Source organism: Ischnura elegans, chromosome 2 (genome assembly GCF_921293095.1).
Source record: "Ischnura elegans chromosome 2, ioIscEleg1.1, whole genome shotgun sequence".
Lineage (NCBI taxonomy): Eukaryota > Metazoa > Arthropoda > Insecta > Odonata > Coenagrionidae > Ischnura > Ischnura elegans.
Window position 1 is genome coordinate 131,264,411 of NC_060247.1, and position 25,804 is coordinate 131,290,214.

At 38.5% G+C, this 25,804-nt stretch overlaps 1 protein-coding gene across 1 annotated transcript in view; it reads right to left on the bottom strand.

The window, feature by feature from the left end:
• The window catches only part of LOC124154637 (semaphorin-2A-like), a 584,917-nt gene that overhangs the window by 119,472 nt on the left and 439,641 nt on the right, over window positions 1-25,804 (bottom strand). Inside the window, exon 3 of the mRNA XM_046528480.1 lies at window positions 8,408-8,459. Within this exon, the coding sequence (XP_046384436.1) occupies window positions 8,408-8,459 (52 nt within the window). The remainder of the gene's footprint in view (window positions 1-8,407; window positions 8,460-25,804) is intronic.

Sequence of the window (25,804 nt, forward strand, 5' to 3'; positions counted from 1 at the left end):
TTAAAAGACGGTTCTCTTCCGCTTGGATTTTCGTTTTAGTCTTTTATTCAACGTGAATTACTCGTGTAAAATTTATACCATATCTTGGATTATTTTTCGTACACATGTTTTTTGCTAACATGCCATACCTTCAATAAAAATATTATTTCTATCATACCTCCATGAAACTAAGAAGACAATATTTTAATAATTAAGTTTTAATATATTGTCTTAACTAAATTTACAGAAGATTTTAAGCAAACAAGATAGGTATAAAAGGAAAATCACACATCGAAAGGAGCCGGTGCAGTGATATTAACGCATTCTATTACGGAAAATAAAGAACTTAGATTGATTTAAATTGAAATATATGCTCATTTCATGAATTTTCCAGAGAACAGGAACAGCTCGTATGAAATAAATGGATGAATTGATTACATTAAGGGTTCTTAATTAACAGAATAGTGCACACACACCTCTCCCTTTCAATTTTCCTCTCGATTACGTCGTATTATTTCTGAGATTAGTATCAACCACCAGCCACCACTGCAATAGGGTAGTTTCCTTCATCAAAGAAAACGAAAGTCATTGATTGCGATTCATTACCCACCATTACTGTATTCATAATATACAAATTATTTGTTTTATAAATACCGGTTTAGACGAATGGCAATGGTCTATTTTTATCCTCATTTGAAAAGGGCCAGATTGGCGCCCATGCGATACCACTTCACGTGACGTCACAGGGACCTAGTTTCTATACGAGAAGATAGGAGTTATTCGTCGTCTGAGGTTACCAATGCATGCATGAGGCGCAGAGCTCAGGGAAACATGTCTTAATAATCACTTATTAAAACTGGCTAAGGTCGGAAAGTTTTCTTCATTTGATACGGTATTAATAATTCTTATTTAAGCCAAGCGCTACCAGGCAGCAGGGTACTCAGCTACCCGCTAGCAGCCTGCGTCGTATCAGCGCTCAACTCGCCTCAAGGTCACCTCACAAGGCGGCAGCGGGAACCAGAAATATGTCACACGGAGAGATTTCCCGACATTCATACTTACGCGTCGCGTTTTCGCGCGCTAGAAAATTTTCGCTTTTCATTATCGCGAAAAATAGATATCGCGAAAAATAGATATCGTCATTTAAAAATCTAAAAGCGTGAAATACGTACTCCAGGAGTAATAATCTTTCGATTTAGGCAATAAAAAAATAATAGGAAACCACCCTATTATATCCTATAGTTGTTTTGCGGATAAGTAGCTGACTCCGATTGAGAGCACTGGAATACGGTATAGGTTTGCCTAACCCGGTTAGAACCAATCTAGGATACCGTCTTCGACTGCTGAGACGAGGAGAGAGAAAGTATAGGATGGACACGAGGAGAGTAATCAGGATAGGTTGGGACGAAAGGGCGAAACAGTTAAGGTTTCCAAACCACGCCCAAAGCCCTGAACTTGAATCACAACTCGGCACTCCTACTTAATGATACTCCTTTGCTCTTGGCCCAAGCTCTCTTCCTCCAAAAACTTACCGGAAAGCAATCTTCTGCGTAGTCGTTCATGAAAATCGGCGAAACACAGGGATGCGAGCTCTCTGCCATTAAAACTTGGCGACAAGCAGAGACCTGAATTTTCCGGACTTCAGAGAACCGAATAACACCGTGGCGTTGCGCAACAAACATATCATACCTTTCTTTTTCTTTTTTCTTTGACTTCTTGTATAAAAAATGATGGTCATATTTTCACAACCATTCTTTCAGTCCTAGATTTCTTGATTCCTCAGCGTTACGCATCATGCAATGAAAATTGTTATAAAAAATTAGAGAATTTTCATGAATACGACACGAAGATTTTTTGTTTACTTCAGTGAAGAGAATAAAACTACGGTGAACCCCTTAAGCTAATGCTCCAGCTAGAGAATTTTTTCCAAAAAAGACTTTTACAAAAACATTAATAATTTGTATCCGGTACCGTTTATTAAGAGTTTCATGCTAAAATATGATTCGTATATCCATAAAAAGGTATCTTAAAATAAAAAAAATGAAAACCATGACGGAATAGGATCTTAGGTCCTTCAAATAGATGCTCGGTAAACTACACTTTGTACTTCATTATTTATTTACACTTTGCAATATATTATTCATATATATAGAACTTAGAAACATCATACTGGCGAGAAAAAGTTTAATTAATGAGAATCAAGCTTGTAATGAGCCCACTTCAGGCATGCATTCAGGGGAGATTTGCTGAGCCACATATAAACTTGTCTATCAGATAATATTCGTGGTATTTAAAAGGTTCCATTTTGAATAAGGAAAAAAAACCATAACAAAGCCCAAGAGAAATCATTTTCCCGAAGTGTATGGCGTTGAAGTAACTGAATTGATGAGATCTAATCTTATGTAGAGCGATAATTACCCACTTATCGGCATCATGAGAAGCTTCATGTACTCAGTGAGTGCTATCTATCGACATAGTTAAGATGCTAATCGGAGAGGCTGAGGAGTTCTCCATCGTTTGCTACCCGACATCGGAGTCCTTTGGTACAAGGGACGGAAAATGTACTCGCACTCACCCAACCGCCGTAAGCACGCACTAAATCTCCACTCATGCGCACACGTTGGTCAAAGAAGCGCATACTTGTGCGTCGGGTGGAGTCGTTGGTTGCGGTCCTGGGCAGAACATCGGGGGGAGAGAGGGGCGGAGTTGGTGCACGCGTCAAGGGGGTGGGCTGTGGTGGTGGGAGGAGTGAAAGGGGTGAAAGACTACCAGCAAGGGACTGCGGGAGAGTCTCTAAGTGTTAGAGGGTTTTTCGGCATAGTTGACGCAAATTTATGTGCATAAAGGGGCTTGCGGCACAATCCGCTATGTGCGGTTACTGTGTGCGGGTGATAGAAGGGATGAGAATGTGGATGGACGAGGAAGTTTGGAAGAGGGGGGAGAAGTAAATGAGAAGATAACAAATGTGTACTTCAATGTTTGTACTAAATATGCAACATAGAGTTACTTAAGTGACCCTCAGATATTAAATGCTGATTTTATTTCTTTGATGGCCAGCTTCTCCTGGAATTAAGAACTTGAGCTTTCTGGTCCGTTTTCCTACTCCTTGCCGTTAAATTTTTTCTAAATTGGCTGCTGTCTGCTCTCGGTGTAATCGTGATTAGACATGCTTACAACATCTCTGTTTATCAAGTTTCAGCGAGGAATAACGAGAAAATTCCAAAACACTCTTCTTTTTTGGAGTTTTGGCCAGGAATTTCGGAAAATTCGCATCAGTGACGATGGCTGTTTAGCAGCAGGAGTAGTGAATGGAGTGGATAGCTCGGCTTAGCGCTGCAATGCAAGAGAAGAATTTAATGCAGTCTCTGGATACTAGCTGGCCGCCAAATAAATCAAGTTGTAGTTCGAACGCTGGTATTTTCCCTGCGTACTACCATAGAGAAAGGCAAGCTAGTTGTGCTGAAGAGCTGTGTGGCGGAAGAGGGGACTGAAGAATTTATACTGAACATGTGCGCCCATAAAACAGATACAGCGCCATCAGGATGTATTTTAAGAGGTGTGCGGCTCGCGCCGGCGTCCATACTGATCCACGGTCTCCTCGGCGCAAATTAGTCAATGGCTATTAAAATGAAGCGCCAGTAAATAAGGGGAGTTAAATTAAGATTTAATATTGAGTATAAATTCAAGCAATTTTGAACTCTCGGTATAGATATTGAGACCGATAGTAATGATAATGTAGGAAGAAGAATCAAGGGGAGGAAAAGAGACATAATTAATGATAAAAGAAAGACCAAGATCCTTGGATACAGGGCAGCAGGAGCACTTTTAGGAAGAAGAAGTTTTGCGAAGTGCGGCGATGCAAGACGAGAATATTATAGGAGGCGATCGGCAGCCAACTCACACCGTATGGTGACCATTTATGGTGGATCCTAGTGTTTTCCTAACGAGATGTCAAAGAGGGAGACTGTCTCTTTCATGGCCGGCTTGGCAAGATCCAGGGCTCACAAACGTGCTAGGGCACAGGGTTATAGGGAAGACAGGATGCCATGGATCGAGGCGTTGGTGAAGAAAGGGAGAACTATCAATAAAGACTGTAGACTCCTCACTCCACTACATAGTCTTCCATGATAGACCCAACCCAAATCGCCTCCTCTAAGAAACTTCGGATGTTTCAAAAGACCCCAAAACTCGAAGCAAATAACCCCCTGGAGAGGGAGCCTACTTTCCAATGCTGCGGCTTGAATTCCAACCAATGGAATTCGCTTCCCTGCAGAATTGAAGCAACCACAATTACGTGTGTTAGTGGGGACATGGATCAGGTCATTTGGTTAAAAAGTTTAGAATTAATGGGTAAACAAAACTGATCTCACTTCTCTCCTCGACAGCTGCATGTACTTTTAAGTGAGGGGAATAAGGATCGCTATAGCAGAAAGAAGAGCAGGAGGCAGTGAGATGGGGACATGATTCGTTTATTGGCTAATTGCTCTTTTAGCACTACCATGTCTGCTTCTTGTGAAGTGATTGTATCAAACTATGCAACTCTACTAATTTGCAACCACTCCTGGTATCTCAGAAAAAGGTGATAAGGGTAATGCTGAGGGCATCAAACTTAACTCATTCCCTTTCCCTATTCAAAAAAATAAACATCTTACCTTTGAGGTCCTTAGAGTATTTTATATTAGAGGTGGCGAAAAGAACTTACCAATATCTCATTATCTCCGACATTTTAATGCTTTTCACATACCAAGACCAAGATCAGAAGTATTTAAACAAAGTTACCTATTCTTGGGACCGAAAATTTACTGTGAGTTACCAAAATACATAACTGACGAAATGAATGTATACCTACAGATATTGCAAATGGGTAAAGATGTGGTTGTTTGCTCATAATGATGTTTCACATTTGCTTAGGTAATTGAGATATTGTGATGAATGGAATGAGATGCTATGATTGTTTTATGTTAGTTAGTGGTTTCATATTCTATATGTTTATTTATGATATAAATTACGCTGGGGTTTAGGCCCTCGCGGTAAATCAAGGGTAAAAATGCAAGGAAGGAGCCTATGAACTAAAGGTTACAGATAATAGTTCCCGTATTGTTATTCAAGGGTGTCACGTATTTTAAAACCTGATTCAAAGCAGTATTTATCCAGACTTCTACTACTTGTATCACCTATGAAAATGAGTACTTTTCATCTCTCCTTCCATTTAAGTAACAAGTGTTCCGATGAATGAAAATTTCACAGATACACCTTAATTTGCTTTATAACAGAATTTGGGCAATGATCCGTTAACAAAAATGAATAAATATGTATATAAAACATTGTTATAGCTTTTTGCATTAAGCACAGTCCTATTTCTTTGATATTTTTTCTTTTTGGAGAGAAGTCCAAAAGACTGGTGATACGAAGGGAATGCAGGATAGCGTAAAAGGAGAAAGCACAGGATGGGGAAAACAGAAGTGATTGAGAAATAAGGAGTGCTGGAGAGAAAAAAAAGATAGGATAGGATGATAGGAAAGTAGACGACGAAGGAGGGCCGAAAAAGGGAAAGGAGAAGATTTGAGGGTGGTTCTGGAGTTGGCAGGGGGAGGATGAATAATGCTCAGGAAATGGAGGGTGATAGTGGGGGGGGGAAAGACACGAGGCAGGATTAAATGAGGGGAAGCGTAGGAGTGGCAGCAATTACACTACAGGGCTGGTTTGGGACAGCATAACATGAAGCAAGAGAAGATAATAGAAAACTTATCCGAAAAGCTATTTTGAAAAACAAAAATTTTATAATCTTACTATTTTTAATAAAAATTGGCACTAATGGCTTGGCATCCTAACTTGATATAGTAAAAGAATTAAATTTAAACTCAATTAGTCTATACGGAATGATCGCGGGCCACTAAAAGTGTGGCCCGCGTAGTCACATTAAGCTGTAGATGACGAGATCTTATTCATTGAAAAGATTGCATGAGTAGCTAGCCCTACAGAAAGTCTAGGCCTATATCTTCATACCTGCAATTATGACAGCCCTTTTTGGTTATGTATATGCCATATATAAACTAAAGCAGAGGCACTTAACAAGCATGTACACTTATATTTTTTTTATCAATTTTAACTCAATTTAAATCTATGCCAGATATTACGCCAATGATGGGGACGCTATTTATGATAAAATGGAGTAATTATGATGAAATTACGGTGCCCATAAATAAGAAAGTTGAAGAAGACTACTGGGTGCATATGTTAACGTTTCTTACCTAACGCTTGCCATTGAATAATTAAACTTTACTTTCGTTTTTCCTAATTCCCGTGGAAATAGATTAGTAGCCATAGCAAGAATGTACTGCGTTGAAGTTTTCAAACTTCATGAAAAATGCCAAAATAGTCAAATTAACATTAAAAATATCTACCACTCAGAACCTCGTTAGACATCAATAGTGATTTAATTTTTGTGTGTCAATGCCAGAGCCAATTTCAACAGTCATATGGTATCTTGAAATTTTGTTCATCACAGCACCGAATACTTCTTTGTCCCACACACATTACGCCAATTACGCCCGGAGGTACCACCGGACAGGCCGTTGTCAAAAATAACATGTTTGTATGCAGAGCAGCGAATTGTAGAGGTAAGTCCCAATTCTGAATACCGCAGCAAAATTGAGGGGGAGAGTTGAAATGTACATATTAGAATGCCAATTCTCCATTTCAAACCCACATGTCTTTGATTACTCCTTGGATACTTGTTTAGAGTTGATAAGTACTTTTGTAATGATATTTGATATGAATAGCCAGAGAAAAATTGTAGAAACAAATTAAGACAATAAACTGAGAAGTACTGAGCTGTAAGTCTCCAATAATGAATTGAAACCTAAACAAAGGTAAATAGCAATATTTAAACATCAACCATTATTTTTATGCATGAAAATACACCTTGGCAAACTGTAAAAGAAAGTACCCAAATCCTCAAACCAGCCATGCGGAAGACCGAGGGAGAGACGAATTTGTCATTTCATTAGGAAACGCATTATTTATCAACTTATCGATGTGGTTTTGTCGCAGGTGTTCATGGTGTAGAAGGGATCCACCACCGCTTAATTATAATGTGTGCCCCCCAGCTCCAAAACACGAGGCTTGAAATCTGGATTTGTAGCGAGAGTGAGAATGCGGTTTTCATGGTATTCAGGGGAACAAGCATTATGATATGTGGAAAGAGAAAAGGGATGGAGTAATTATGGAGAGGGAGTTGAGAGCACAGGGCCCTTAGGGGGCGGGGGAAAGGTAAGAGGAAGTAGTTAAGGGATCGAAGAGGCCGAGTTTTGACGGTGAAGTTACTTGGAGGCGAAAGGGGAGAGAGACGATAAAACCAGTGGTAACAAGAACAGAAGAGTGGCAGGTGGTTTATGGTCAAAAGGAACATAAGTCACTGGGTGACGCTAGCAGAGCATCATAACGGTTATTATCATCACTAACGGTCGCAGCGGTTTGGAAAATAGCTATTACAGTTCATGTTGCCATTGATCAGCACTGACGCCTTGGCTTACTTTCTTCCCTTGGTTATAAATTTCCGCCGAAGACTAAATAGGAGAGAGACTGTATCAACTGAACGGGAACTGAAAATACCACTAATGTAAGTACGAGGGATTTGTACGGTTCTTAGATGGCAAGGCACCTACAGTCATTTACGTGATGGCATATGCAATGCAAAAAAGGCATGTGAATAGCTGGGATTTCCTTATTAAGCCTTGTGCAGGTAAATACGCATGAAGAACGAATCCACAAAATATTACAATTGACAAGGTGGAGTTTGAAATGATAGTTCACCGATAAATGAAAACTGAAAACACTAATAGTTAATTACATAAAAGTAACACGCCGGAGATTTAATGGGCGTAGTGTCCATTCAAAATAAATTTACCACAAGCTCATTCATGCAGACGTTTATTTCATTTCTACTAAAAATAATATTAGCAATAGGTTTTTTTCATTTTTTTACTCAATATCACTCGTATGTGCTGAAAAATTTGCCTTTTTCGGTCGTGAGACAAAAATTATTTAAAACCAATGATATTACATTTAACGTTAGCACACCCATTATAAATTTAATTTATTGGCGTAAGTATCTTATTAGTGGTCGAGAATGAATTTTTTCCTGGACTTGGGTTCAAAATTAAAAGCCGGAAAAGGCCTTCATTGGAAACAAACTTTATTTATAAAATTAAATTAAATTGCAGTGGACAAGTATGTGACTTTTAATATGATTATTCATCGTTTGGTCATCGATCTCCATTCTTCCTAAATAAAAATTATCTCAATGGGAGTGTTACAGATGCTGACAGGGGAGGGTTCAAATAAACTGTCAAAAAATGAGTGATAATAAACTAGTGAACCATTCAACTAAAGCTCGCACGTAAACTAGACCCAAAAAGGCACTTACCTCGCAGCTGCTGTGGCTAATGTCGCTCAAATTCAACCTGTAGACACGATCCCTGGAAAAAAGAAAAGGACGTACTTAATGCAGATAAACGATATGAATACAACTTTTAAAGTTATTTATGCGGTTTTCGAGGCTTCTTATTTAATTTATTCTGTGCTGATTGGATGTAAAATTCAAGAGTATTTCTATGGCCGAGTTAACCCGGCGGTAGTCGCGCCCATTTTCCCAACGTGAGTGGTCGCGTGGGGTGTCCCTGACACCCCAAATGATTTTTGTCTATTTTTTTCGTAAAAATGCATATTTTTCATAAATTAACATTTATTTTGCGTATTTGATAATTGATATAATCAGTATTTAAAATCATTAACTTAACTTTTAATTTTTTATGTCAATAATTCTGAACACCCGAAGTTGGCTTTTCGAATTCCTCCATGAAATAACCAAAATTTAGTTTTTCGTCGTTAGCCTAGGAATACAATCGAAATATATTGAGATTAGCAGAAATGGCATGTGATTTTATAAAATCTATCACTGTTTCTCATTATATATGGCATTATTCTTTTATTAACAAAAATTTATCATTGACTTCTATTTGCCATGGGTAAACACTACTTACCAATAATTAATCGATTTCCCTACATGTATTCTAGAGGCCAAAAATTTACAATGAGTATACGATTGCTTTTAGCTATTAAATTACTCCTTTCAGAATTGCCATGCAACATTGGAAGGGTTAACTAAATTATTCTACAATCTTCAACAACAGTCAAATTTCATGCTACTGAAAAGTTTTATTGAATTGAAAGATACATAGTTGGAAATTATTCATGTTCACTATTTATTTACTTTAAGCAGTCACTGCAAATTTTCAACAAATGCTTACCACACATTAATTTCTTACATAATTCACAACAAATTTTTGTTTTTATATCTTTACTTCTAGGGCAAAGAACGCATCTTCCAACTTTTTTCTTCACTTCCTCCTCTTTCTTTTCCTCACAATCAGACTCGTTTTGCGCATATTTCTCTACTTTTCTTCTCAGCCCTCTGGGAATCGTGCTTATTTTTGATCTCCTTTTTATGTATGGTAAAGTTAAGGATCGAGCTATCTCACGAAGAAAACTTCTCCTCCGCAATTTTGAATTAGGATTGGTATCCCTAAACATAATGAATGCATTGATGCCAGCAGTGTTTAGCAAATGAAATAAAACAGTCATTGGCCATCTCCTGGTGTTTCTGTTGGTACAATAGGTGCTGCACATTTCATCTACTGTGTCTACCCCTCCTTTAGTTGAATTGTAAAAGGTCAATATTTCCGGCTTCCTTTTATTTCCCGTGGATTCGTCGATAGAAATTCTGCTGTGCATTGTTGATAATAAAATGACATTTTTTGATTTTTTTGGGACGTACGAAACCAAAGCTATATTCTTCCTAAAGCAGAATAAGCTGCTATTTTCTTCTCTCTCTCTTACATTCACTATATCCGGTGGTAATTCCCTTTTATTCTTGCGCACTGTTCCCACAAGCGTCAAATTATTGCTTCTCATTTCCTCTGCTAACGGAATACTAGTGAACCAATTATCTACTGTGATGTTTCTCCCACTTCCGATTATAGGAGAAACCATTCGCTTTACCACCTCTTTCGGACTGTTATCGACAAAAAACGGACCCTCTGGTTGCCGTCCTGCGTAAATCTCTAAGTTCAAAGTGTAGAATACACTCGAATCTACCAGGGCAAAAATTTTGATGCCGTATTTTGCGGGCTTGGAGGGTAAATATTGTCTAAATGAACACCTTCCCCGAAAAGGAACCAATTGCTCATCAACTGTGGCAAATAGTCCAATTCTGTAATGCTGTTGTATATTAGCAACAAATATCTGAAATATATCCCTAATTGCTGCTAATTTGTCTGCCTTTATTCTCTCCATTCTAGTATTGAGGTCGTCAAAACGAAGACACCGAAGGAGAAAGAGAAATCTGTGATGGCTCATTGAAGAATAGCATAGTTCCACCCCTAGTCCACTGCGATCCCACAAATCCAATAAATTCTGTCTCCCAGATTTATTTGCCCCGGCGAAAAGTAAAATGCCAATCAGGCATTCAATTTCTTCCATGTCTGTTTTGCTAGCATCTCTTTCACGAGAATAATTTTTAGCTACTTTTTGTATCTGAATATTGGTGCAACTTACAATACGCTCTATCATTCGTTCATCAAACATTGCACGAAAACAGTCTATTGGTGTTCTGAACCCATTTTTGTTGCCAATAATCCCACTCCTCTGAGTAACAATGTTACTTCTTGATGTTCTGACATTTGGTCTTGGTGCCTGCGTATTCCATTTAGTTACCCCATCCTTACCGACATACTATACTAACTACATATAAATAGAAATTGAGAAACTGGATGTAACTAACATTGAATTTGTTTATGCGAATATAGCCACTAAAATCTACCCATGCGTAAATATTTATTCATGTAAACATAGAAAGACAACTTTCATTGTGAGTTTCAGAAATAGTAATAATCAAATGAAATTCAAATGGCTGAAAACATTTAGGTGACAAAAAAACTTATGAGGAAAATCGTAACGAGAAAGGTCGCGTGGGGTGTCTAACGCACCCCACTCTGCAGAGCTTTGACGAAAGTAATTTTGTTTAAAAACTTGTGGTGATATTATAATCATATTTCACATGTGTCTTCAGAAAGCTTAAAAACTCAGCTAGAGGAAGGTACAGATCAAAGCAGTCAAAACGGCAAGAAAAAATCGCGCTTTTATAAGGCTGGGGTGTCTGGGACACCCCACGCGACCACTGCCGGGTTAAATGAGAGCACAAGGACACGAAAATTCAATTTTAATACCAAAACATTTTGAACCTAAAATGATTCACAAACGCCATGTGCTTCCAGTACGAAAGAAAATTTTTAAAGCCACATACTGTATTTATTAATAAAACAAGCATAAAACTAAAGTAATCCTTCGTAAATCTCATCTTTACTATCTTTAACGTGAAAAAATTAAGCTGCAATAACAGCATGTGATGAATTCTGTCCTATAGAAAAATCGCATAGATTAATAATTTTATACTCACAAATATTTTTTAAATATTTCAGGGCGTCGTGTTAACAAAAGGGAGCCGTGTAAGATGGGCAAAGATCAGGAAAAATAGGATAAAATACATGACCATAAGATAAATTTGGCTAAGAATTGGCCATCTGCATCTGCTGAAAGTGTATTATAGTACATATCTGTGGATAATCCTTGAAGATAGAATATTTATATAAGCGATAATAATTACGTGGGTTAATATCTTCAACTTGAGAAACTTTGCATCTGCCGAAATTATAAGCTTCAACTCGGGGTTCATCCTCAGGGATGCTGAATGTTGTTTGAAGGAAATTGGCCTTCTATAACATGCCTTCTTCAGTAATATTTTCTTACATCAATCATCACAACTCCCAAAAGTCATTGCAAAATTCCTCAAGGTAATACCTTTACCCTAGAAGGAAAAGCAGATACTCAACGCGAGGAGGATGAAAGAGTCATCTTCTGAGGTTACTTTTGCCATTAAAAGGAAGCCTTAAAGAAAGCAACTAACTCGATATTTTATATCAGAACATAACCATTAGTCTTTACTAGGGATGGTCGGATCGGATACCTCGGATCCAAATATCTGCGGATATTGTTCTTCATCGGGTACATCGGATCCAAAGTCGCGGAAGACATCGGATCTGGATCCGAAATTTAAATTATAACTTATGTGAATTCTCTTCGAATGCTCCGTCGCATGCCACACTTGTCCTACTCATGAACTGTTTGGTTTGAAAGCTCTCTCAGAGGTTACGTAGCAGAATTTCAGCCGTGGAAAATTAAAACGGCAAAACACGACTGGCACATAGTGTGACTCTTCCCAAGAGATTGAACAATCATGGGGGGAATCTCAGCGTCGTATGATAATAACCACGTCGAAAGTACCTACGTCGCAGACTTCAGAAAACCTCCCTCGGCCGCCCATCAGCCCGTGCCTCTGTTGTTGTTTTTTTTTGTTTCCGAAATCACACAGACCACAAATCATTGCCTTCTAAGGAAAGTATCAAATTACACGAGAAGAATTGATGCGTGTTCCATTCCTACCCCTTCTCACCAGCTGACCTTTTTTGGGCTACCTGCTTCAATTCTCTGTTTATAAACGACAAAATGCTAGGTGAGTGACTTTCTAGGCCCGAAGATGTCTCGATAGCTTCGACAATTAGATGACAGGCACGAGATTTTAAAAAGAATTGGACCAAACGCGACACATTTCTGACGATATTTCTGTTTATTTTTCAGCTCTAATTGATTGCCACTAAGTTTTCTATTTACAATTAGACTATACTAATATGCAACATTGTCCAAACAGCACAATTTCCAAGGAAACAAGCGCAGCATTAACCCCTCAAACAAGTAGAGACGGATTGGAAACGCCAACAGCATATATCACATAGTTCGCCCGGCTTCGCTTCGAAGGCAACGACGTCACTGAAGCAAGATGTGACTTGCTCGTCCTTGACTCCCTTATTTGTAGCCTGGTTGCATGAAATTTGGACGGAGCGCGCTCCTTCCCCTCCACCTCTCCTTTACGCGCTCCTGCTGCCCAACCCTTCCTCATGCTGAGCGGTCGAGCACCTCGTCGCACGTGACGTTAATGCTGTTTTAAATACCGTTAATTGTGTTGCTGATTGCGCAGTTGCAATTTAATTTAATTATAAACTGATAATAATGTCTTTCGTTGTGTAGAAACATTTCTGTTTAGATAATGAGAACCAATGTATGCCATGTGCGTGCACTGTGGCGTGAAATTATCGCGAGGAAGTGCTAAATTCACCTCACCATACTGAAGCATTTTCGGGTGAAACAGAAGTCGGTATGCAATGAGAAAGTGACAAAATTCGGGGGAAACGTGCCTGAGGAAAATTTAAATTCACCCGATGGCAGTAGGGTAGCCAGGAATTTCTTTAGGGGGTCCAAAACCAGAGGGAAAAGTTTTTAAACAACAGGGTACAAGGTAGAGGGTTTCAAACTTATTCCAACACCCTTCATAATCGAAAAAAAAACTTCATTTTTTAAAGAAATCTATTGTAAATTCATGATTTTTCAATGTTTTTTTCCCTGTATGAAGGAAAGTAATTGTGTTTTCATATTTCGGGTGGTCCGGGCCCCCCAGATTTCCCCTGTCACTACGCCACTGGTCAGTGGTTTATCCGAAGATATTTCCTATTTTAATTTCTCAACCCAAGCGTTACAGTTTGTCTTGAGCATGTAAAGATGTTTTTAAAAAAACAATTTGAAAGCCCATAAAAATGATTTTTAGTTAATAAAAATGTTAAAATGTGTATGAAAATCTAAAAAGCATTCCATTTATTGTATGTACCGAGAATGAACTTGAATAATCACTTCATTTAATAGCAGGAATTTGAAAATGCGTTTGGATCCGAAAATATCCGATCCGAAAGATCCGGTTCCGACAATCTAGGATCCGATCCGAATCGGGTTCCGAAAAAATCCTAGATCCCTCCATCCCTAGTTTTTACACCCGACATGTTTTCGCAAGCGCGCCAAGGTATGATATGAAATTGAGTAGGGAGGACCATCAATACAGATGAGAAGATTCCCATTGAGGAATCTCAATGGGGTGTTAAATGTTAGCTAAATGGAAATGCTCACAATAAAGAAAGATGAAAGGGGATGAATGATACTGAACGGTGTAGGGGAAAGGGAAAAATAAAGAAAAGCTCTACTCTTTATGATATATTCGTCTACTTACTGGACAACAATACTCCGACGAATCCTTGTACCTTTTACCTTGGGACCTAAATAAGATCTCATAACTCATTCGGGGCCGTCCCTTGCCCTTTTTCCCTTCCACTTGTCCTTCAACGATTGTCTTCATCAGACCATCGTGCCTCAAAATGTGGCCAATTAAGTTGTCCCTTCTTCTGCTTAATGTTTCTAGGAGGCTTCTCTTTTCTCCTTCTCTCCTTAGCACTTCATGGTTACTCACACGGTCACACATGTAGCATCTGATGAATTGTTTCCTTACTTCTATGCTACAGCTGAAAATACCAGCATAGAAGTAAGGAAACAATTCATCAGATGCTACATATGGAGTATGTTTCTCTATGGAAGTGAGGCTTGGACGTTGACAGCAGCAGAGAAGTCAAGAGTGAAGCATTCGAAATGTGGTGCTACCGAAGAATGATGAAGATAAAATGGATTGACCGTGTGAGTAACCATGAAGTGCTAAGGAGAGTAGGAGAAAAGAGAAGCCTCCTAGAAACATTAAGCAGAAGAAGGGACAACTTAATTGGCCACATTTTGAGGCACGATGGTCTGATGAAGACAATCGTTGAAGGACAAGTGGAAGGGAAAAAGAGCAAGGGACGGCCCCGAATGAGTTATATCGGACAGGTTATAAAGGATGTAAAAGAGAATAAATATGTAGCTATGAAGAGATTAGCGGATAGGAGAGAGAAATGGAGAGCTGCGTCAAACCAATCTTAGGATTGTTGACTAATGATGATGATGATGATGAGGACATATGGATTAAATAATGGTTTTCCTGCCGTGTGTGCAGCTTCTTGGACTGTTCGAAAGGGTCAACATACTTGATCATATGATCACCGGTATGATAAATTCCTTATTCGACTACTCAGAGAATTCTGCCTGAATATGGATCGAGTATGTCTACCTAGATATGGCTAGCGTAGGAACAAGGAAATATTCATGAAAGCAAGAGAAACATTGCAAATTTTCCAGAGCTCTTCTTTTTCACTCCAATAGGAACAATGCGCCGACATAAATCGCGTCAACGAGTCTACAAAAAAACTCAGCTGGTGCAATCCGAGCTGGTGGTTGACCCGAAAATTGACACGCAATTAGCGCATGAGCAAAAGTTCGTCGTTTCGCATCAAAACGGCGTTCAATTTTTACCTCCCCATTTAGAAGTTTAATTTGCCTTACTTGATCCCACGCGTTTTATACCTTATGACTTGAGCGCAGTTTCCACTAACTCCCCCTGATGGAGTTTTATTCCTTCGACTATAAAAAGTGAACGGCCCATTAAGTCGCACCGTACTTTTAAAGTCCTAAGTTTCATCCAAAAAATTTCCCGAGGATACCTATTCATTCTTGACATGTTTCCTTAGCGTCATAAACGGGGCAGTTAACATTATTTATTACCATTGGGTACCACGTCGGCTTTTGGCTTGCCTTAAATTTCCAAAGGTTATGAAAATTGGTCAGAAATCTGATGAGATAATTTAAATCCTTCGGATTGTCTAAATATTTCCTCATGCGCGATACCGAATATTTGAAGTGTATCTGACTGAATATAATACTCGTGCATTTAATAATCAACTGAAGCACCTGCGTTGTTCTTTACATAAAAAAATTAGTGCTTGACATCTATAATTAAAACATGCTAGTACCAAAGAAATTTGTTCAATGCAAGTATAAAATTCCAAGGTTGAGTAAAAAACATTGCAGATTTCACATAAATAATTTCAATATCGACAAGTCTCGTTTTTAAGAATTTCACAAATTCACTTTTTTACACATTTTATTGTTCCTCTTCCCCCTGCTTGGAGTCACCACCGTCACTTCGCATAGCTCAGTAACCCTTGCCACCCATCTGCCGCCTTGCTGCAGCGTCCTCCGACACACCATCTACAAGTGTTCTTAGAGAGGCAGAGAAATGAAGACTTGGCGAGGGAGAGGCACTTCTTCCTCCCTTTTGCTACCTATCTCTCCCCACCCAAGAACCCACCCTCTAGGCTGTTCCAAAATAACTTTTTTTTTTAATTTTAAAATCGTCAATTGGATTTCGATGACCCTTGGGTATACAAGGATAGCCAAAAAAATATTTTCGAAAAATTTTAAATAATTAGTTAGCGAGAGGCGCCTAAATACCAACACCCTTAATTTGTCATACGATTTCGCAAAAAATGTCCAATTAAGGGTAATCAGGGTAAGTTATGGTTCTCTGGGCAAAAATTTCGTCAGTTTTTGCGTATCTCTCACCGTTTAGGCTTTGCGGCCCGCGCAGCCTGGCGCCAAGGGTGGCGCTAAGCAATGCGGCTCGCGCGACGTGGTGCAACAGACGGCTGAGGCCGTCCCCCTCCCCTACCTGTCCTCCTCACCCACGGTCGCCCGCCATGTTCACATGCTTCAGTGACTCTCTCTCTCTCGAATTCATATTTTGAACTCCTTTCGTAGACCAAATCATGTCGGCAGATATGGTAATAAACAATCTTAACTTTACTTTGGAAATCGTTAAAAATGTTAACCTACTGAGAAAATTATTCAACAAAGCCAGGTTTCAGCTGAACAAGCTCTTTTCTCGTACCATCTTTTATCATTTTTCGAAATTCGGACACAATCTGCAGCAAATGTTGCTAATCAATAATCTTTTGATCTAATTCTAATCTTTTAATCTTTTTTTGATCTATTATTGATAATTTTTTTGGCTATCCTTGTATACCCGAGGGTGATAAAAATCCGATTGACGATTGACGATTTTGAAATTTCAAAAAAAAATGTTTTTTGGGACAGCCTACCCACCCTGACCAATCTTCCAAACTCAGGAAGATTCGTTTATACAGCCACTGGGACCAACCTCTACACCAAAATACATCACACCCATGTACCACGTACCCTTTAAACACGATAAGGTTACAATGAAACCCAGAGACCCTCCTAAAACCTTTTCCTCGGTGTCAATTCAACAATACGAGTTTTTTTTTACTCGTATCAGTAACTGCCACCCTCCAACTCGCCCAAACGGATGTCACTACAGTTATTTAATCAAAAATTGCGATTTTTTTAATAAAGAGAACCGTAATCATCGAACTGATCCCTACTCCTTGACCTCTTCACGACGAAAATCTCTTGTCCTTTCGCAGATGAGTTGTTGATGTCGCGAACTCATGAAAGCCGAGTGGCTACCCACTTTGCCGCTACTCCTCGTCTTGCCGCTTGACCCGCATGTCGTTCATTGTTGTTGTTGTTGTTCACGAGATGAGATATGACAAAGAGTCATAGAATAGACCCACTATAAATCCGTCTGAAACCCTAGGACAAATTGTTGAAGCATAAACTTTTAGTTACAGTGTTGGTAACTGCTTCGATGCCTCTCCTTTTTGGGCACTTTTGGATGTCATAAAATCAATGGCAACTAGGAATTTTAATATCGCGGAGACGCATGTCAGTAAAATCAAAGGCATTGCGGCAGCCATTAGTCCTTAACCTTTAGACCTTGTTATAGTCGGAAAGCCTGGAAGCCAAGAACAGTTTGGCATTCCTAGGATTCAATTTAAGTGGCCTAGATATCACTGAAAAGAAAGATCCTTAAGAAACAAGCAACAGACAAAAATAGTAAGAAATGGCACAGTGATTTGAAGGCCGAAGGCCTCGACCGAGGGGGTCGGGGTGGGTAGATCCCCCAATGAGCAAAAGCAAGTTTTACTCATGTGAGCGAATGGATTAACTATAGATATTTTTTCGCCGCAATTTATATGCCTCTTCTTTCTACCAGATACCTTTAATGAATTGCAGTTCCGGGTCAGAGTGAAATGCCCCGTACTTCCAATTTCTTTTTTCGCCTACTCCATTGGTCTCTCCCTTTCCCTCCAGACTTTCCTAAATTCCCTGCCCACAGTCTCCATACTTTCTCCCCATTCCATCTCAGCAAAAAATTAATCGCCCAACAGCTCTTGGCCGAATGTCGTTCGCCTTAATTGCCCCGACACATCTCACGACCGTAGGTTCAAAGGTCTCCGATCGAGTGCGCCCCAGTCGTTTGCTTCCCTCTGCAACTTCCACAACATTAATGGCTTGTCTGAATCATTTACCGAGCGAGTGCCTACATGAAATTTCGAAACTTCTTGGAAGGATAAATACACAGAGCTTACGTTTTTATCAATAATTCAGCGCGAAATTCCAGGCCCAGGAAAGTTTTGGCAAAATAAAAACCATAAGAAAAACAATGATTAGGGGTCAATTTATTTTAAATCTTTAAAATAGGGCTTAACCACCAAGGCCATGATTTTGTATTGTGAGAGAATTTTTCCACAGAATGTGATAATTTACGGCAGAAAAGACCGGATGATTAGTACTTCTCATAAAGGTGAACAAGTCACCATTCAGAAGTAGTAAAAGTTATTGAAAAAAGTTGCTGAAAAGAATTTGACTGGTAAAAATCTTAGCCGGCATTTGGGATTTAAATGATATGAACTCGAGACTTTTCATAATTATAAAAAACACTATGATAAAAATTACGGAAATGCGAGAATCAAGTTACATCCAGCCCGCGTTTAAGTTCTGAGAAGTATACAATCATCATATGAACTCCGGATCTCGTTGCACTCAGCACATAGGTAGGTGGAATGGGAAGTAATATAAAGAGGCAAGATTGTATTGGCGCGTTTGCTATTCATGTTCCTTCACCATCTATCCTCCAATTACAGCTATGTACTCACTTCACCTAGAAAAACTAATGCCGGACGTCGGTGCATTTGCATTGAGAGGTGGGTCAAATCAAGTTTATTTTGAGAAAAAGAAAGTTTTGAATATTTTCCACGCTTTAAATATTCGAAACCTTGTATTTCGTTGGACAGTTTAGTTATTAGGTGGATTTATTTATCGTTAATAACGAATAAAATCCCTTTCGCACTTGTTAGTACCCATTTACATTATAAAATATGGATAGCCATGCAGCTTTTCTTCCATGATCTATGCTAGGAGATGAAATATTCATTGAAAATGTAAGACAAATTATTGAAAAATCATTTATTACTCAAGGAGAAAAAATCAGAGCATTTCAAATTTATTTTCTGCGTATTATACTAAATGCGACATGAAATGGACGTCATGGCGAAGCCTGGATGAAAGAAAAACTGTGAGAGCTCAATTTCAGTTGCGCAATATATGTTGTATAACAGCTCCTTATAGGTACGCCTAATATAGTCACCTTCCAACTGTATCTATTCTAAATCAGAAACGTATTGAAATGCTGAGACATTTCCTTCACAACTATGGATTAAATCATCGCCATGCTCTCAGGCAATCTGAACTTCCCAATCATATTCGACATCATCGAAAGTTGCAATATTCACTTGCTCCAGCTGGCCTGCAATACATTTTTTTAGAGCGGAAGACAACGAAGAAAGTGCTAACTAATGGATCTTATATATATTGCGTGCAGGATGTTTACACTCATGTAAAATTGCAACGCTCATTTCCTACACACTTTAACCACGAATGCAATACATTAGATCACGAACTTCGGAGCTTTAGGGTGAAAATATATCACCATTAGAGACAATTTTGTTCAAAAGAAAGAAGCTTTTTTTATCAAATAAAAAATAAATTGATTATAAACTCGTGCATCAAATAAATTCAGGCGGAACCGTGTGAAATTAAGTAAAAAATGAAATAAAACTCGCACAATACTTTGCATAGTTAGATACTTTTTAGCTAATTTTTGGAGAAGAAATCAAACTGCTATATATTCCTTTTTTCATGACCCAGTTTTGCCTTTCATATCCGTTTTTTGATTAAACCTGATCGCAAGGGCTGCATAATCTATCTCTTACTGCAAAAAATTGGCTCATTGAAGGCAGCCATACATTTTCTTCCCTCCCGCAAAAGTTTTTTCACCGTAGTTATTTTTGCATCCAGATTTCACTGTAAAAATACTCTTCCAATGATAAGATATTCTGGTAAGGATGTTACATTTTCATTTCTGCCCTAAAAATGAAAACAAAAGTTCTTAGCTAAGGTAAAAGCATGTGAATGTGAAAAGCATGAAAAACCTAATGTGAATATAATAATCGTATTATACAATCACTTTAGTAAACGGTGTTCTTACAAGTAAGATGAATATTATGGTTAAATCATTGTCCATAAAATAAGACAAAGAAAATCCTTTAAAGGAGGTGATACCTGAGGCTGCGGTTTATATTTTGGTCTCATGGATATGTTCAAAATAAACGAGAAAAATGCAGTGAAGAATTAATTGGTTTCAAAATATATATGTATCACAGAACAAGCAACTGGGCACGATAATTCTGCATTTGCGTCATAAATAAAAAACCGAAACCACCGCCACTGATTCTATTCCACTAATTAATGGAAAGAAAATAATAATAAAATGTTAGGGAAAGTTAGAGGATAAGTGAGAAATTGCTCCCTTATCCTCCGATCAGTCGAGATAATTCCAATTTGTTGGGCCATATGTTGAGATTAAATTTAGAAACGGGACAGGTTCTGAAACAGGTGCAATTTATCACTTCCTCCGTCCCCCAGCATGTGCTCAAAAAAAATAGGGATGCTAAGAGCTTTAAGCGCTCAATGTGGAAATCATCTGATATCGTTACGCCAGAGTCAGAAAATTCACTGTCTCTAATTCTGAACTTCACAAAACTTGTCCAAGCCAGTGTAAGAGAAAAAATGTGGTAAATTAGTATAAAACTGTATCACTTAAATAATTTCAATCACTTAAGAATAAATAAAATAATTATCTAGATAGCATTAAAGTAATTACACTGTTACAATAAAACTCTAGTGAGGAGACAAAACACAGTTGGAACACGTTATTACTGGAAAAATTATTTTATACAAAAGGAAGTATAATGTTCTTCAAAAAGTGATTATAGTGACTTTGAAAAACGAAAATAACAATATAATAATATTTTATGCAAAGAAAGATATTTCAAACGGCAATTTCCTCACACATCCAGGCGTGGCACTTTATTGCCAACATTTCGATGGATTTTTTTATCGAAAGATATTGTGTTTGATGAGACCATTTTTTCTTACTATTTCCACACAACAGGAAAAACCTGAAATTTCAAATTATTTGAAATACAACTTGCAATACAAATATTCTCCCTGACAGCTGTACAAAGTATTTGTTATATTAATACGCAAAGCAAATTATAAACTTGATAGTAAAGACTCTAATCAATAACTTATATTATTTTTAAAACACATACCTACGCTTCATTTTCTAATTCTCTGGACAAATCTCTCATTTTTGCCAAGTCAATTGACCGTTTATTGGTCCATTTACATAGTATCGACCGATTTTCCATCGATATGGATGAATTGCGCTCCAAATTGTCTTCTGACCATAGCCGAGCACAACTACCTTCAAGCAGCACGGTATGTTCGATTCCTCGCAGAGAAAAATTTCAGTCCTTTGCAACACTTCCACTCCCCCTTATCCTCCAAGTTCTGAGCATAAATTCAGATCACAAGGGTACATAAAGAACGTCCCAATAGTAATGTGCTGTGTTCGATATCTTATTTTTGGCAAGTTTCATTTTGACATTTAGTTGAAATTTTTCAGACACACCAGAAATGGTTTTGTTAAGTTCATACCAAATTTTACAACTTTGGCTTATTAAAATTATAATTTGGGTCCAAACGCCAATTCCAATTTCTTCGTATGGATTTTAGGTTTAATATACTATCAAGTTATAAAAAGGCTAAATTTATATGCAAAAATGTGATTAACTAGGTTTTTGGGAATTATAGAAACAACGAAAATACTTTTAGTTGCAAAACTTCCCACGGTGAAATCTTTAAGGGCAGTCATCATTGGCTAAACGAGGTGGCAACAGATGAGATTACCTACCGAAGTGCCTGACGCAATGCAAACAATAACATACACACCTTCGTCACGCCTCCCCGACATCAAAACACCAAACAGTGCAAGCCCACCCCTTCACTCAAGCATCCACCCTTGCTTTCCCATTCACAAGAACCACTTCCCCACAGAATTTTTACCACGTAATTGCACGGCTGGGGGTCACAAAAGCGGTAACTTCAATATTCTCCCAAGAACGCCTACCCCGGCCAAACCCCGCGGCGAAATCTTTTCAATTACGACTCTCCGTCGAGAGAAAATCCGGAAGGAGTTTCCTCAGCGCCTCTGCCATCCCTCCCTTACACTTTGCTTCACCCCATTCCTCCCCCCAGCTAACCTTCCCTTTGTTTTATCCCATCGTAGATTTCAGAGGCATCTTCACTTCTAGAGGATCGGGCACGTTTCCACTTAACGCCAGGGGGCGCCTCTGGGGATGGAGCCATGGAGGATGGCGGGATGGGTAGGGTGCCTTCTCCGTGTAGTATTCTACGAATGCACCCTGTTTTACGGAAATTTGTAATAAGAAAGGTTTCGGGTATGTGATATTTGGATGACTATTAATGTGATTGATTCAGAGATGCTCTGCCATGATGAGGATGCCCATACTTAGTTAACTTAAATTTACGTCGCGTCGTATTGATTCACGTTTATAACTATTTTTTGATGAGGCTAAATGAATGTATGATGAAAGTTGAATCTGAGGATAAACATGAACGTGAATCGCCACAAATTAAAACAGATGGACCGATTGAATATTCAGGCAGACAATGGTAAAATAATAGCATCACCATTTATTTCGCTAATTCAAAAATGAAATCTAAGGATACAGGATGAACATGGTAAAACTGGCAAGGGAATATTTATGTAAGAGTGAGGCGAAAGTACTGCCTAACGGTCCCAAGAAAACTTACGATAACAGATATAAGTCATCTATAAAATTATTGCCACAAACCGATTTGAATAACATCATAAATATTTAATACAATCTGGCAATTAGAAACTTTTGCAAACAGCTTATTGATCACAGTCTTACCACGGATTGACTAATAATTTCACATGTTCATTTTACCTTTAGATTTATTTACTTTCTTATCCATTTCTGTTATCACTTCATCACGAATTGCCGACTTAGGCAAAACATGTGGCGGAAAATATCAGGCATACACCAAATGTATCAAAAAAACATTATACAGTGAAACCTGTCTTAAGCGGAATCTCTCGGGCCCTCCACTTTTTTCCGGATAAGACAGTATTCCGCTTAACTCAGGGACTGACAATTCAAAAAAGACCGCGAAAGTCATATCACGTCCATTGAATGCGTTGTCTAAAAGGTTGGTTTGACTCAAATTCTACACGTAGACGATTATGAAATGATTAATTATAATGAAATTATAAAAGAACAGCATCGCATTATTTTTAAATAGTTTATTTGAAGTAATCAGTCATTTTTGTCTGTCTTTCCTTTTTTCCTGTAGAATACAATTTTCTACGTTGCCAATGGCCCCATGCAAGATGTTACACAAAACAGTGTAATCTTTGGTGAGACTGCATTCTTCTAATTCTTTTGACGAGACCAACATTTCTCTATACGATTTTTTATTTTCTTCACATATTAAGGTCACTTCTTCGTCGGTATCACAGATTTCCTCTTCTTTATTATTGGCTGTTAAGGAACCATCTTCATTGCTCGTGAGAAGATCGTTGTCGAAATCCACAAATCTCTCAGCACTCATGTTATCTCAGTTTATTACTTACTTCAAATTCGCTTAGATCCACCATTGGCTCCTAAATAGCAAAGGTCATATATATAATCCTGTAAATGCGTAAATATGCATTTACATTGGTGATATGTCAGGATGTAAATTATTTTCTTTACCTTCCTCGGGGATCAGCTCTAGCAGAATTCCAGCTTTGGCGAAAGATTGTTTAACAGTTGATGTTTTAATATCTTTCACTGCCAAATTAATCCAATCAATGGCATCCAGCACTGATACTTTTTATACCTCTGATACTGAATTCGCAGTATCTGCTGCAGCTAATAATGATCGCATCATGTTCTTCCTATATTGTGCATTCAGCGATCTAATTACTCCCTGATCCATTGGCTAAGTGATGCTTGCTGTGTTTGCCGGAAACCAGGCTAGCTTCACATTCGCCAGGTGAATTTTAGGGCAACAGGTTGCATTGTCAAGGAAAAATATGACTTTCCAATTTTTCCTCCTCATTTCGACAGTGAAACTTTTAAGCCACTCTTCCATGATTGAAGCCGTGTTCCATGCTTTTTTATTCTGACTCCATTTGACCGGTAGCTTCTCAATTTCAACGTTTTTAAAGCATCGTGGTCGAGCTGATTTCCGGATGACAAGAGGCTTTAGGAGCTCCCCTGCCATATTCCCACAAATGAAAATGGTCAAATGCTCCTTTGAGTGCTTCCCTCCCACATAATAAAGAATTAGTGTAAATAAAACATCATTGTTTGAATTTTTACCCTAATTTATATTAATAGAACTCGGAAATGCATGTAAACTCTTGCAGTTGTCTCCTTTTACACACAATGATTTAGACGGCAGAGCCCTAAAATACATTCCGGTTTCATCCCCGTTGTAGATATCACATGGTTGATAATCTTTAATTTTTACTTGAACCCACATTTCCATTCCACGGTTTCCATGTCAACGTCATTTGACTCGCCAACAACACTGCTCCAAACAACATTGTGTCTTGCTTTGAAGCTCTCTAACCATCCATTGGAGGCCGTAAAATCCAATTTTCCTAAAGAAACTGCGAATTCCTTGACCTTTTCTTGGACTATTGGACCTGACAATGGAATATTCCTCGATCTTGCCCGCACAAACCATTCCCAAACTAAATCGTTTATTTCTTCATATTCGCAGAGAGGCGTTTTCCTCTTTGAATGTAAACTAAGGCCTAAAATAATCGACGGAAACAACAATTATTTTATGGTGTGTCGTTTTGCAAACTATTGTGGCATGGGAAAAGAAGAAATATGTTTCTTAGAACCTACCTCTTTCAAATTCTTTCTTAATTTCGTCCTTCTTCTTAATTGCTTCGTAAACTTGAGTCTTTCCACACTTCCACTTCACTTGTATCTGCTGCAAAAATGGGTTGGCGGATTGGTTAAGAAAGGAGGTAGCAGGAGGGAAGAGGGGTGGAGTATTGTTGAGCATTTGATACAATGTACGTGAAACGAAACGCACTGCACTTTACATTAGGGACGAGGGACATAAGGCACTGGAGGAGGATTAACACTAGGTTTAGTGAGACGCGGAAGTGCTGTGGTCAAGGTTGATGCAATATTGTCCTAAGTCCCTCCTGCGACGTGATGTCAGTCAATAATGACGTAGACCATGGTGAACGTGCGACGCATTTAGCTGGTTCCGTTGGATTATTTTCTATGGAGATGGCTTTACAAAACATTTTTAGTATTTTATTTCCTTACGGTAAAAATTGTCCATGGAATTTTTTTTTGCAATTCCGCTTAACCAAGAAACACGTGCCTGGGAATCGATTCCGTTTCCGCGTTTGACAGTTTCCGTTTAACAGAGGGCACCAATGCACGTAAAACCCTATTGTGACCGCCAGGACCAACAAAATTTTCCGGATAAGACAGGTTTCCGCCTAACTCAGGTTCCGCTAAAGGCAGGTTTCACTGTATTTCCAATAGGCATTCAACTTGATGCGGATTAAGTT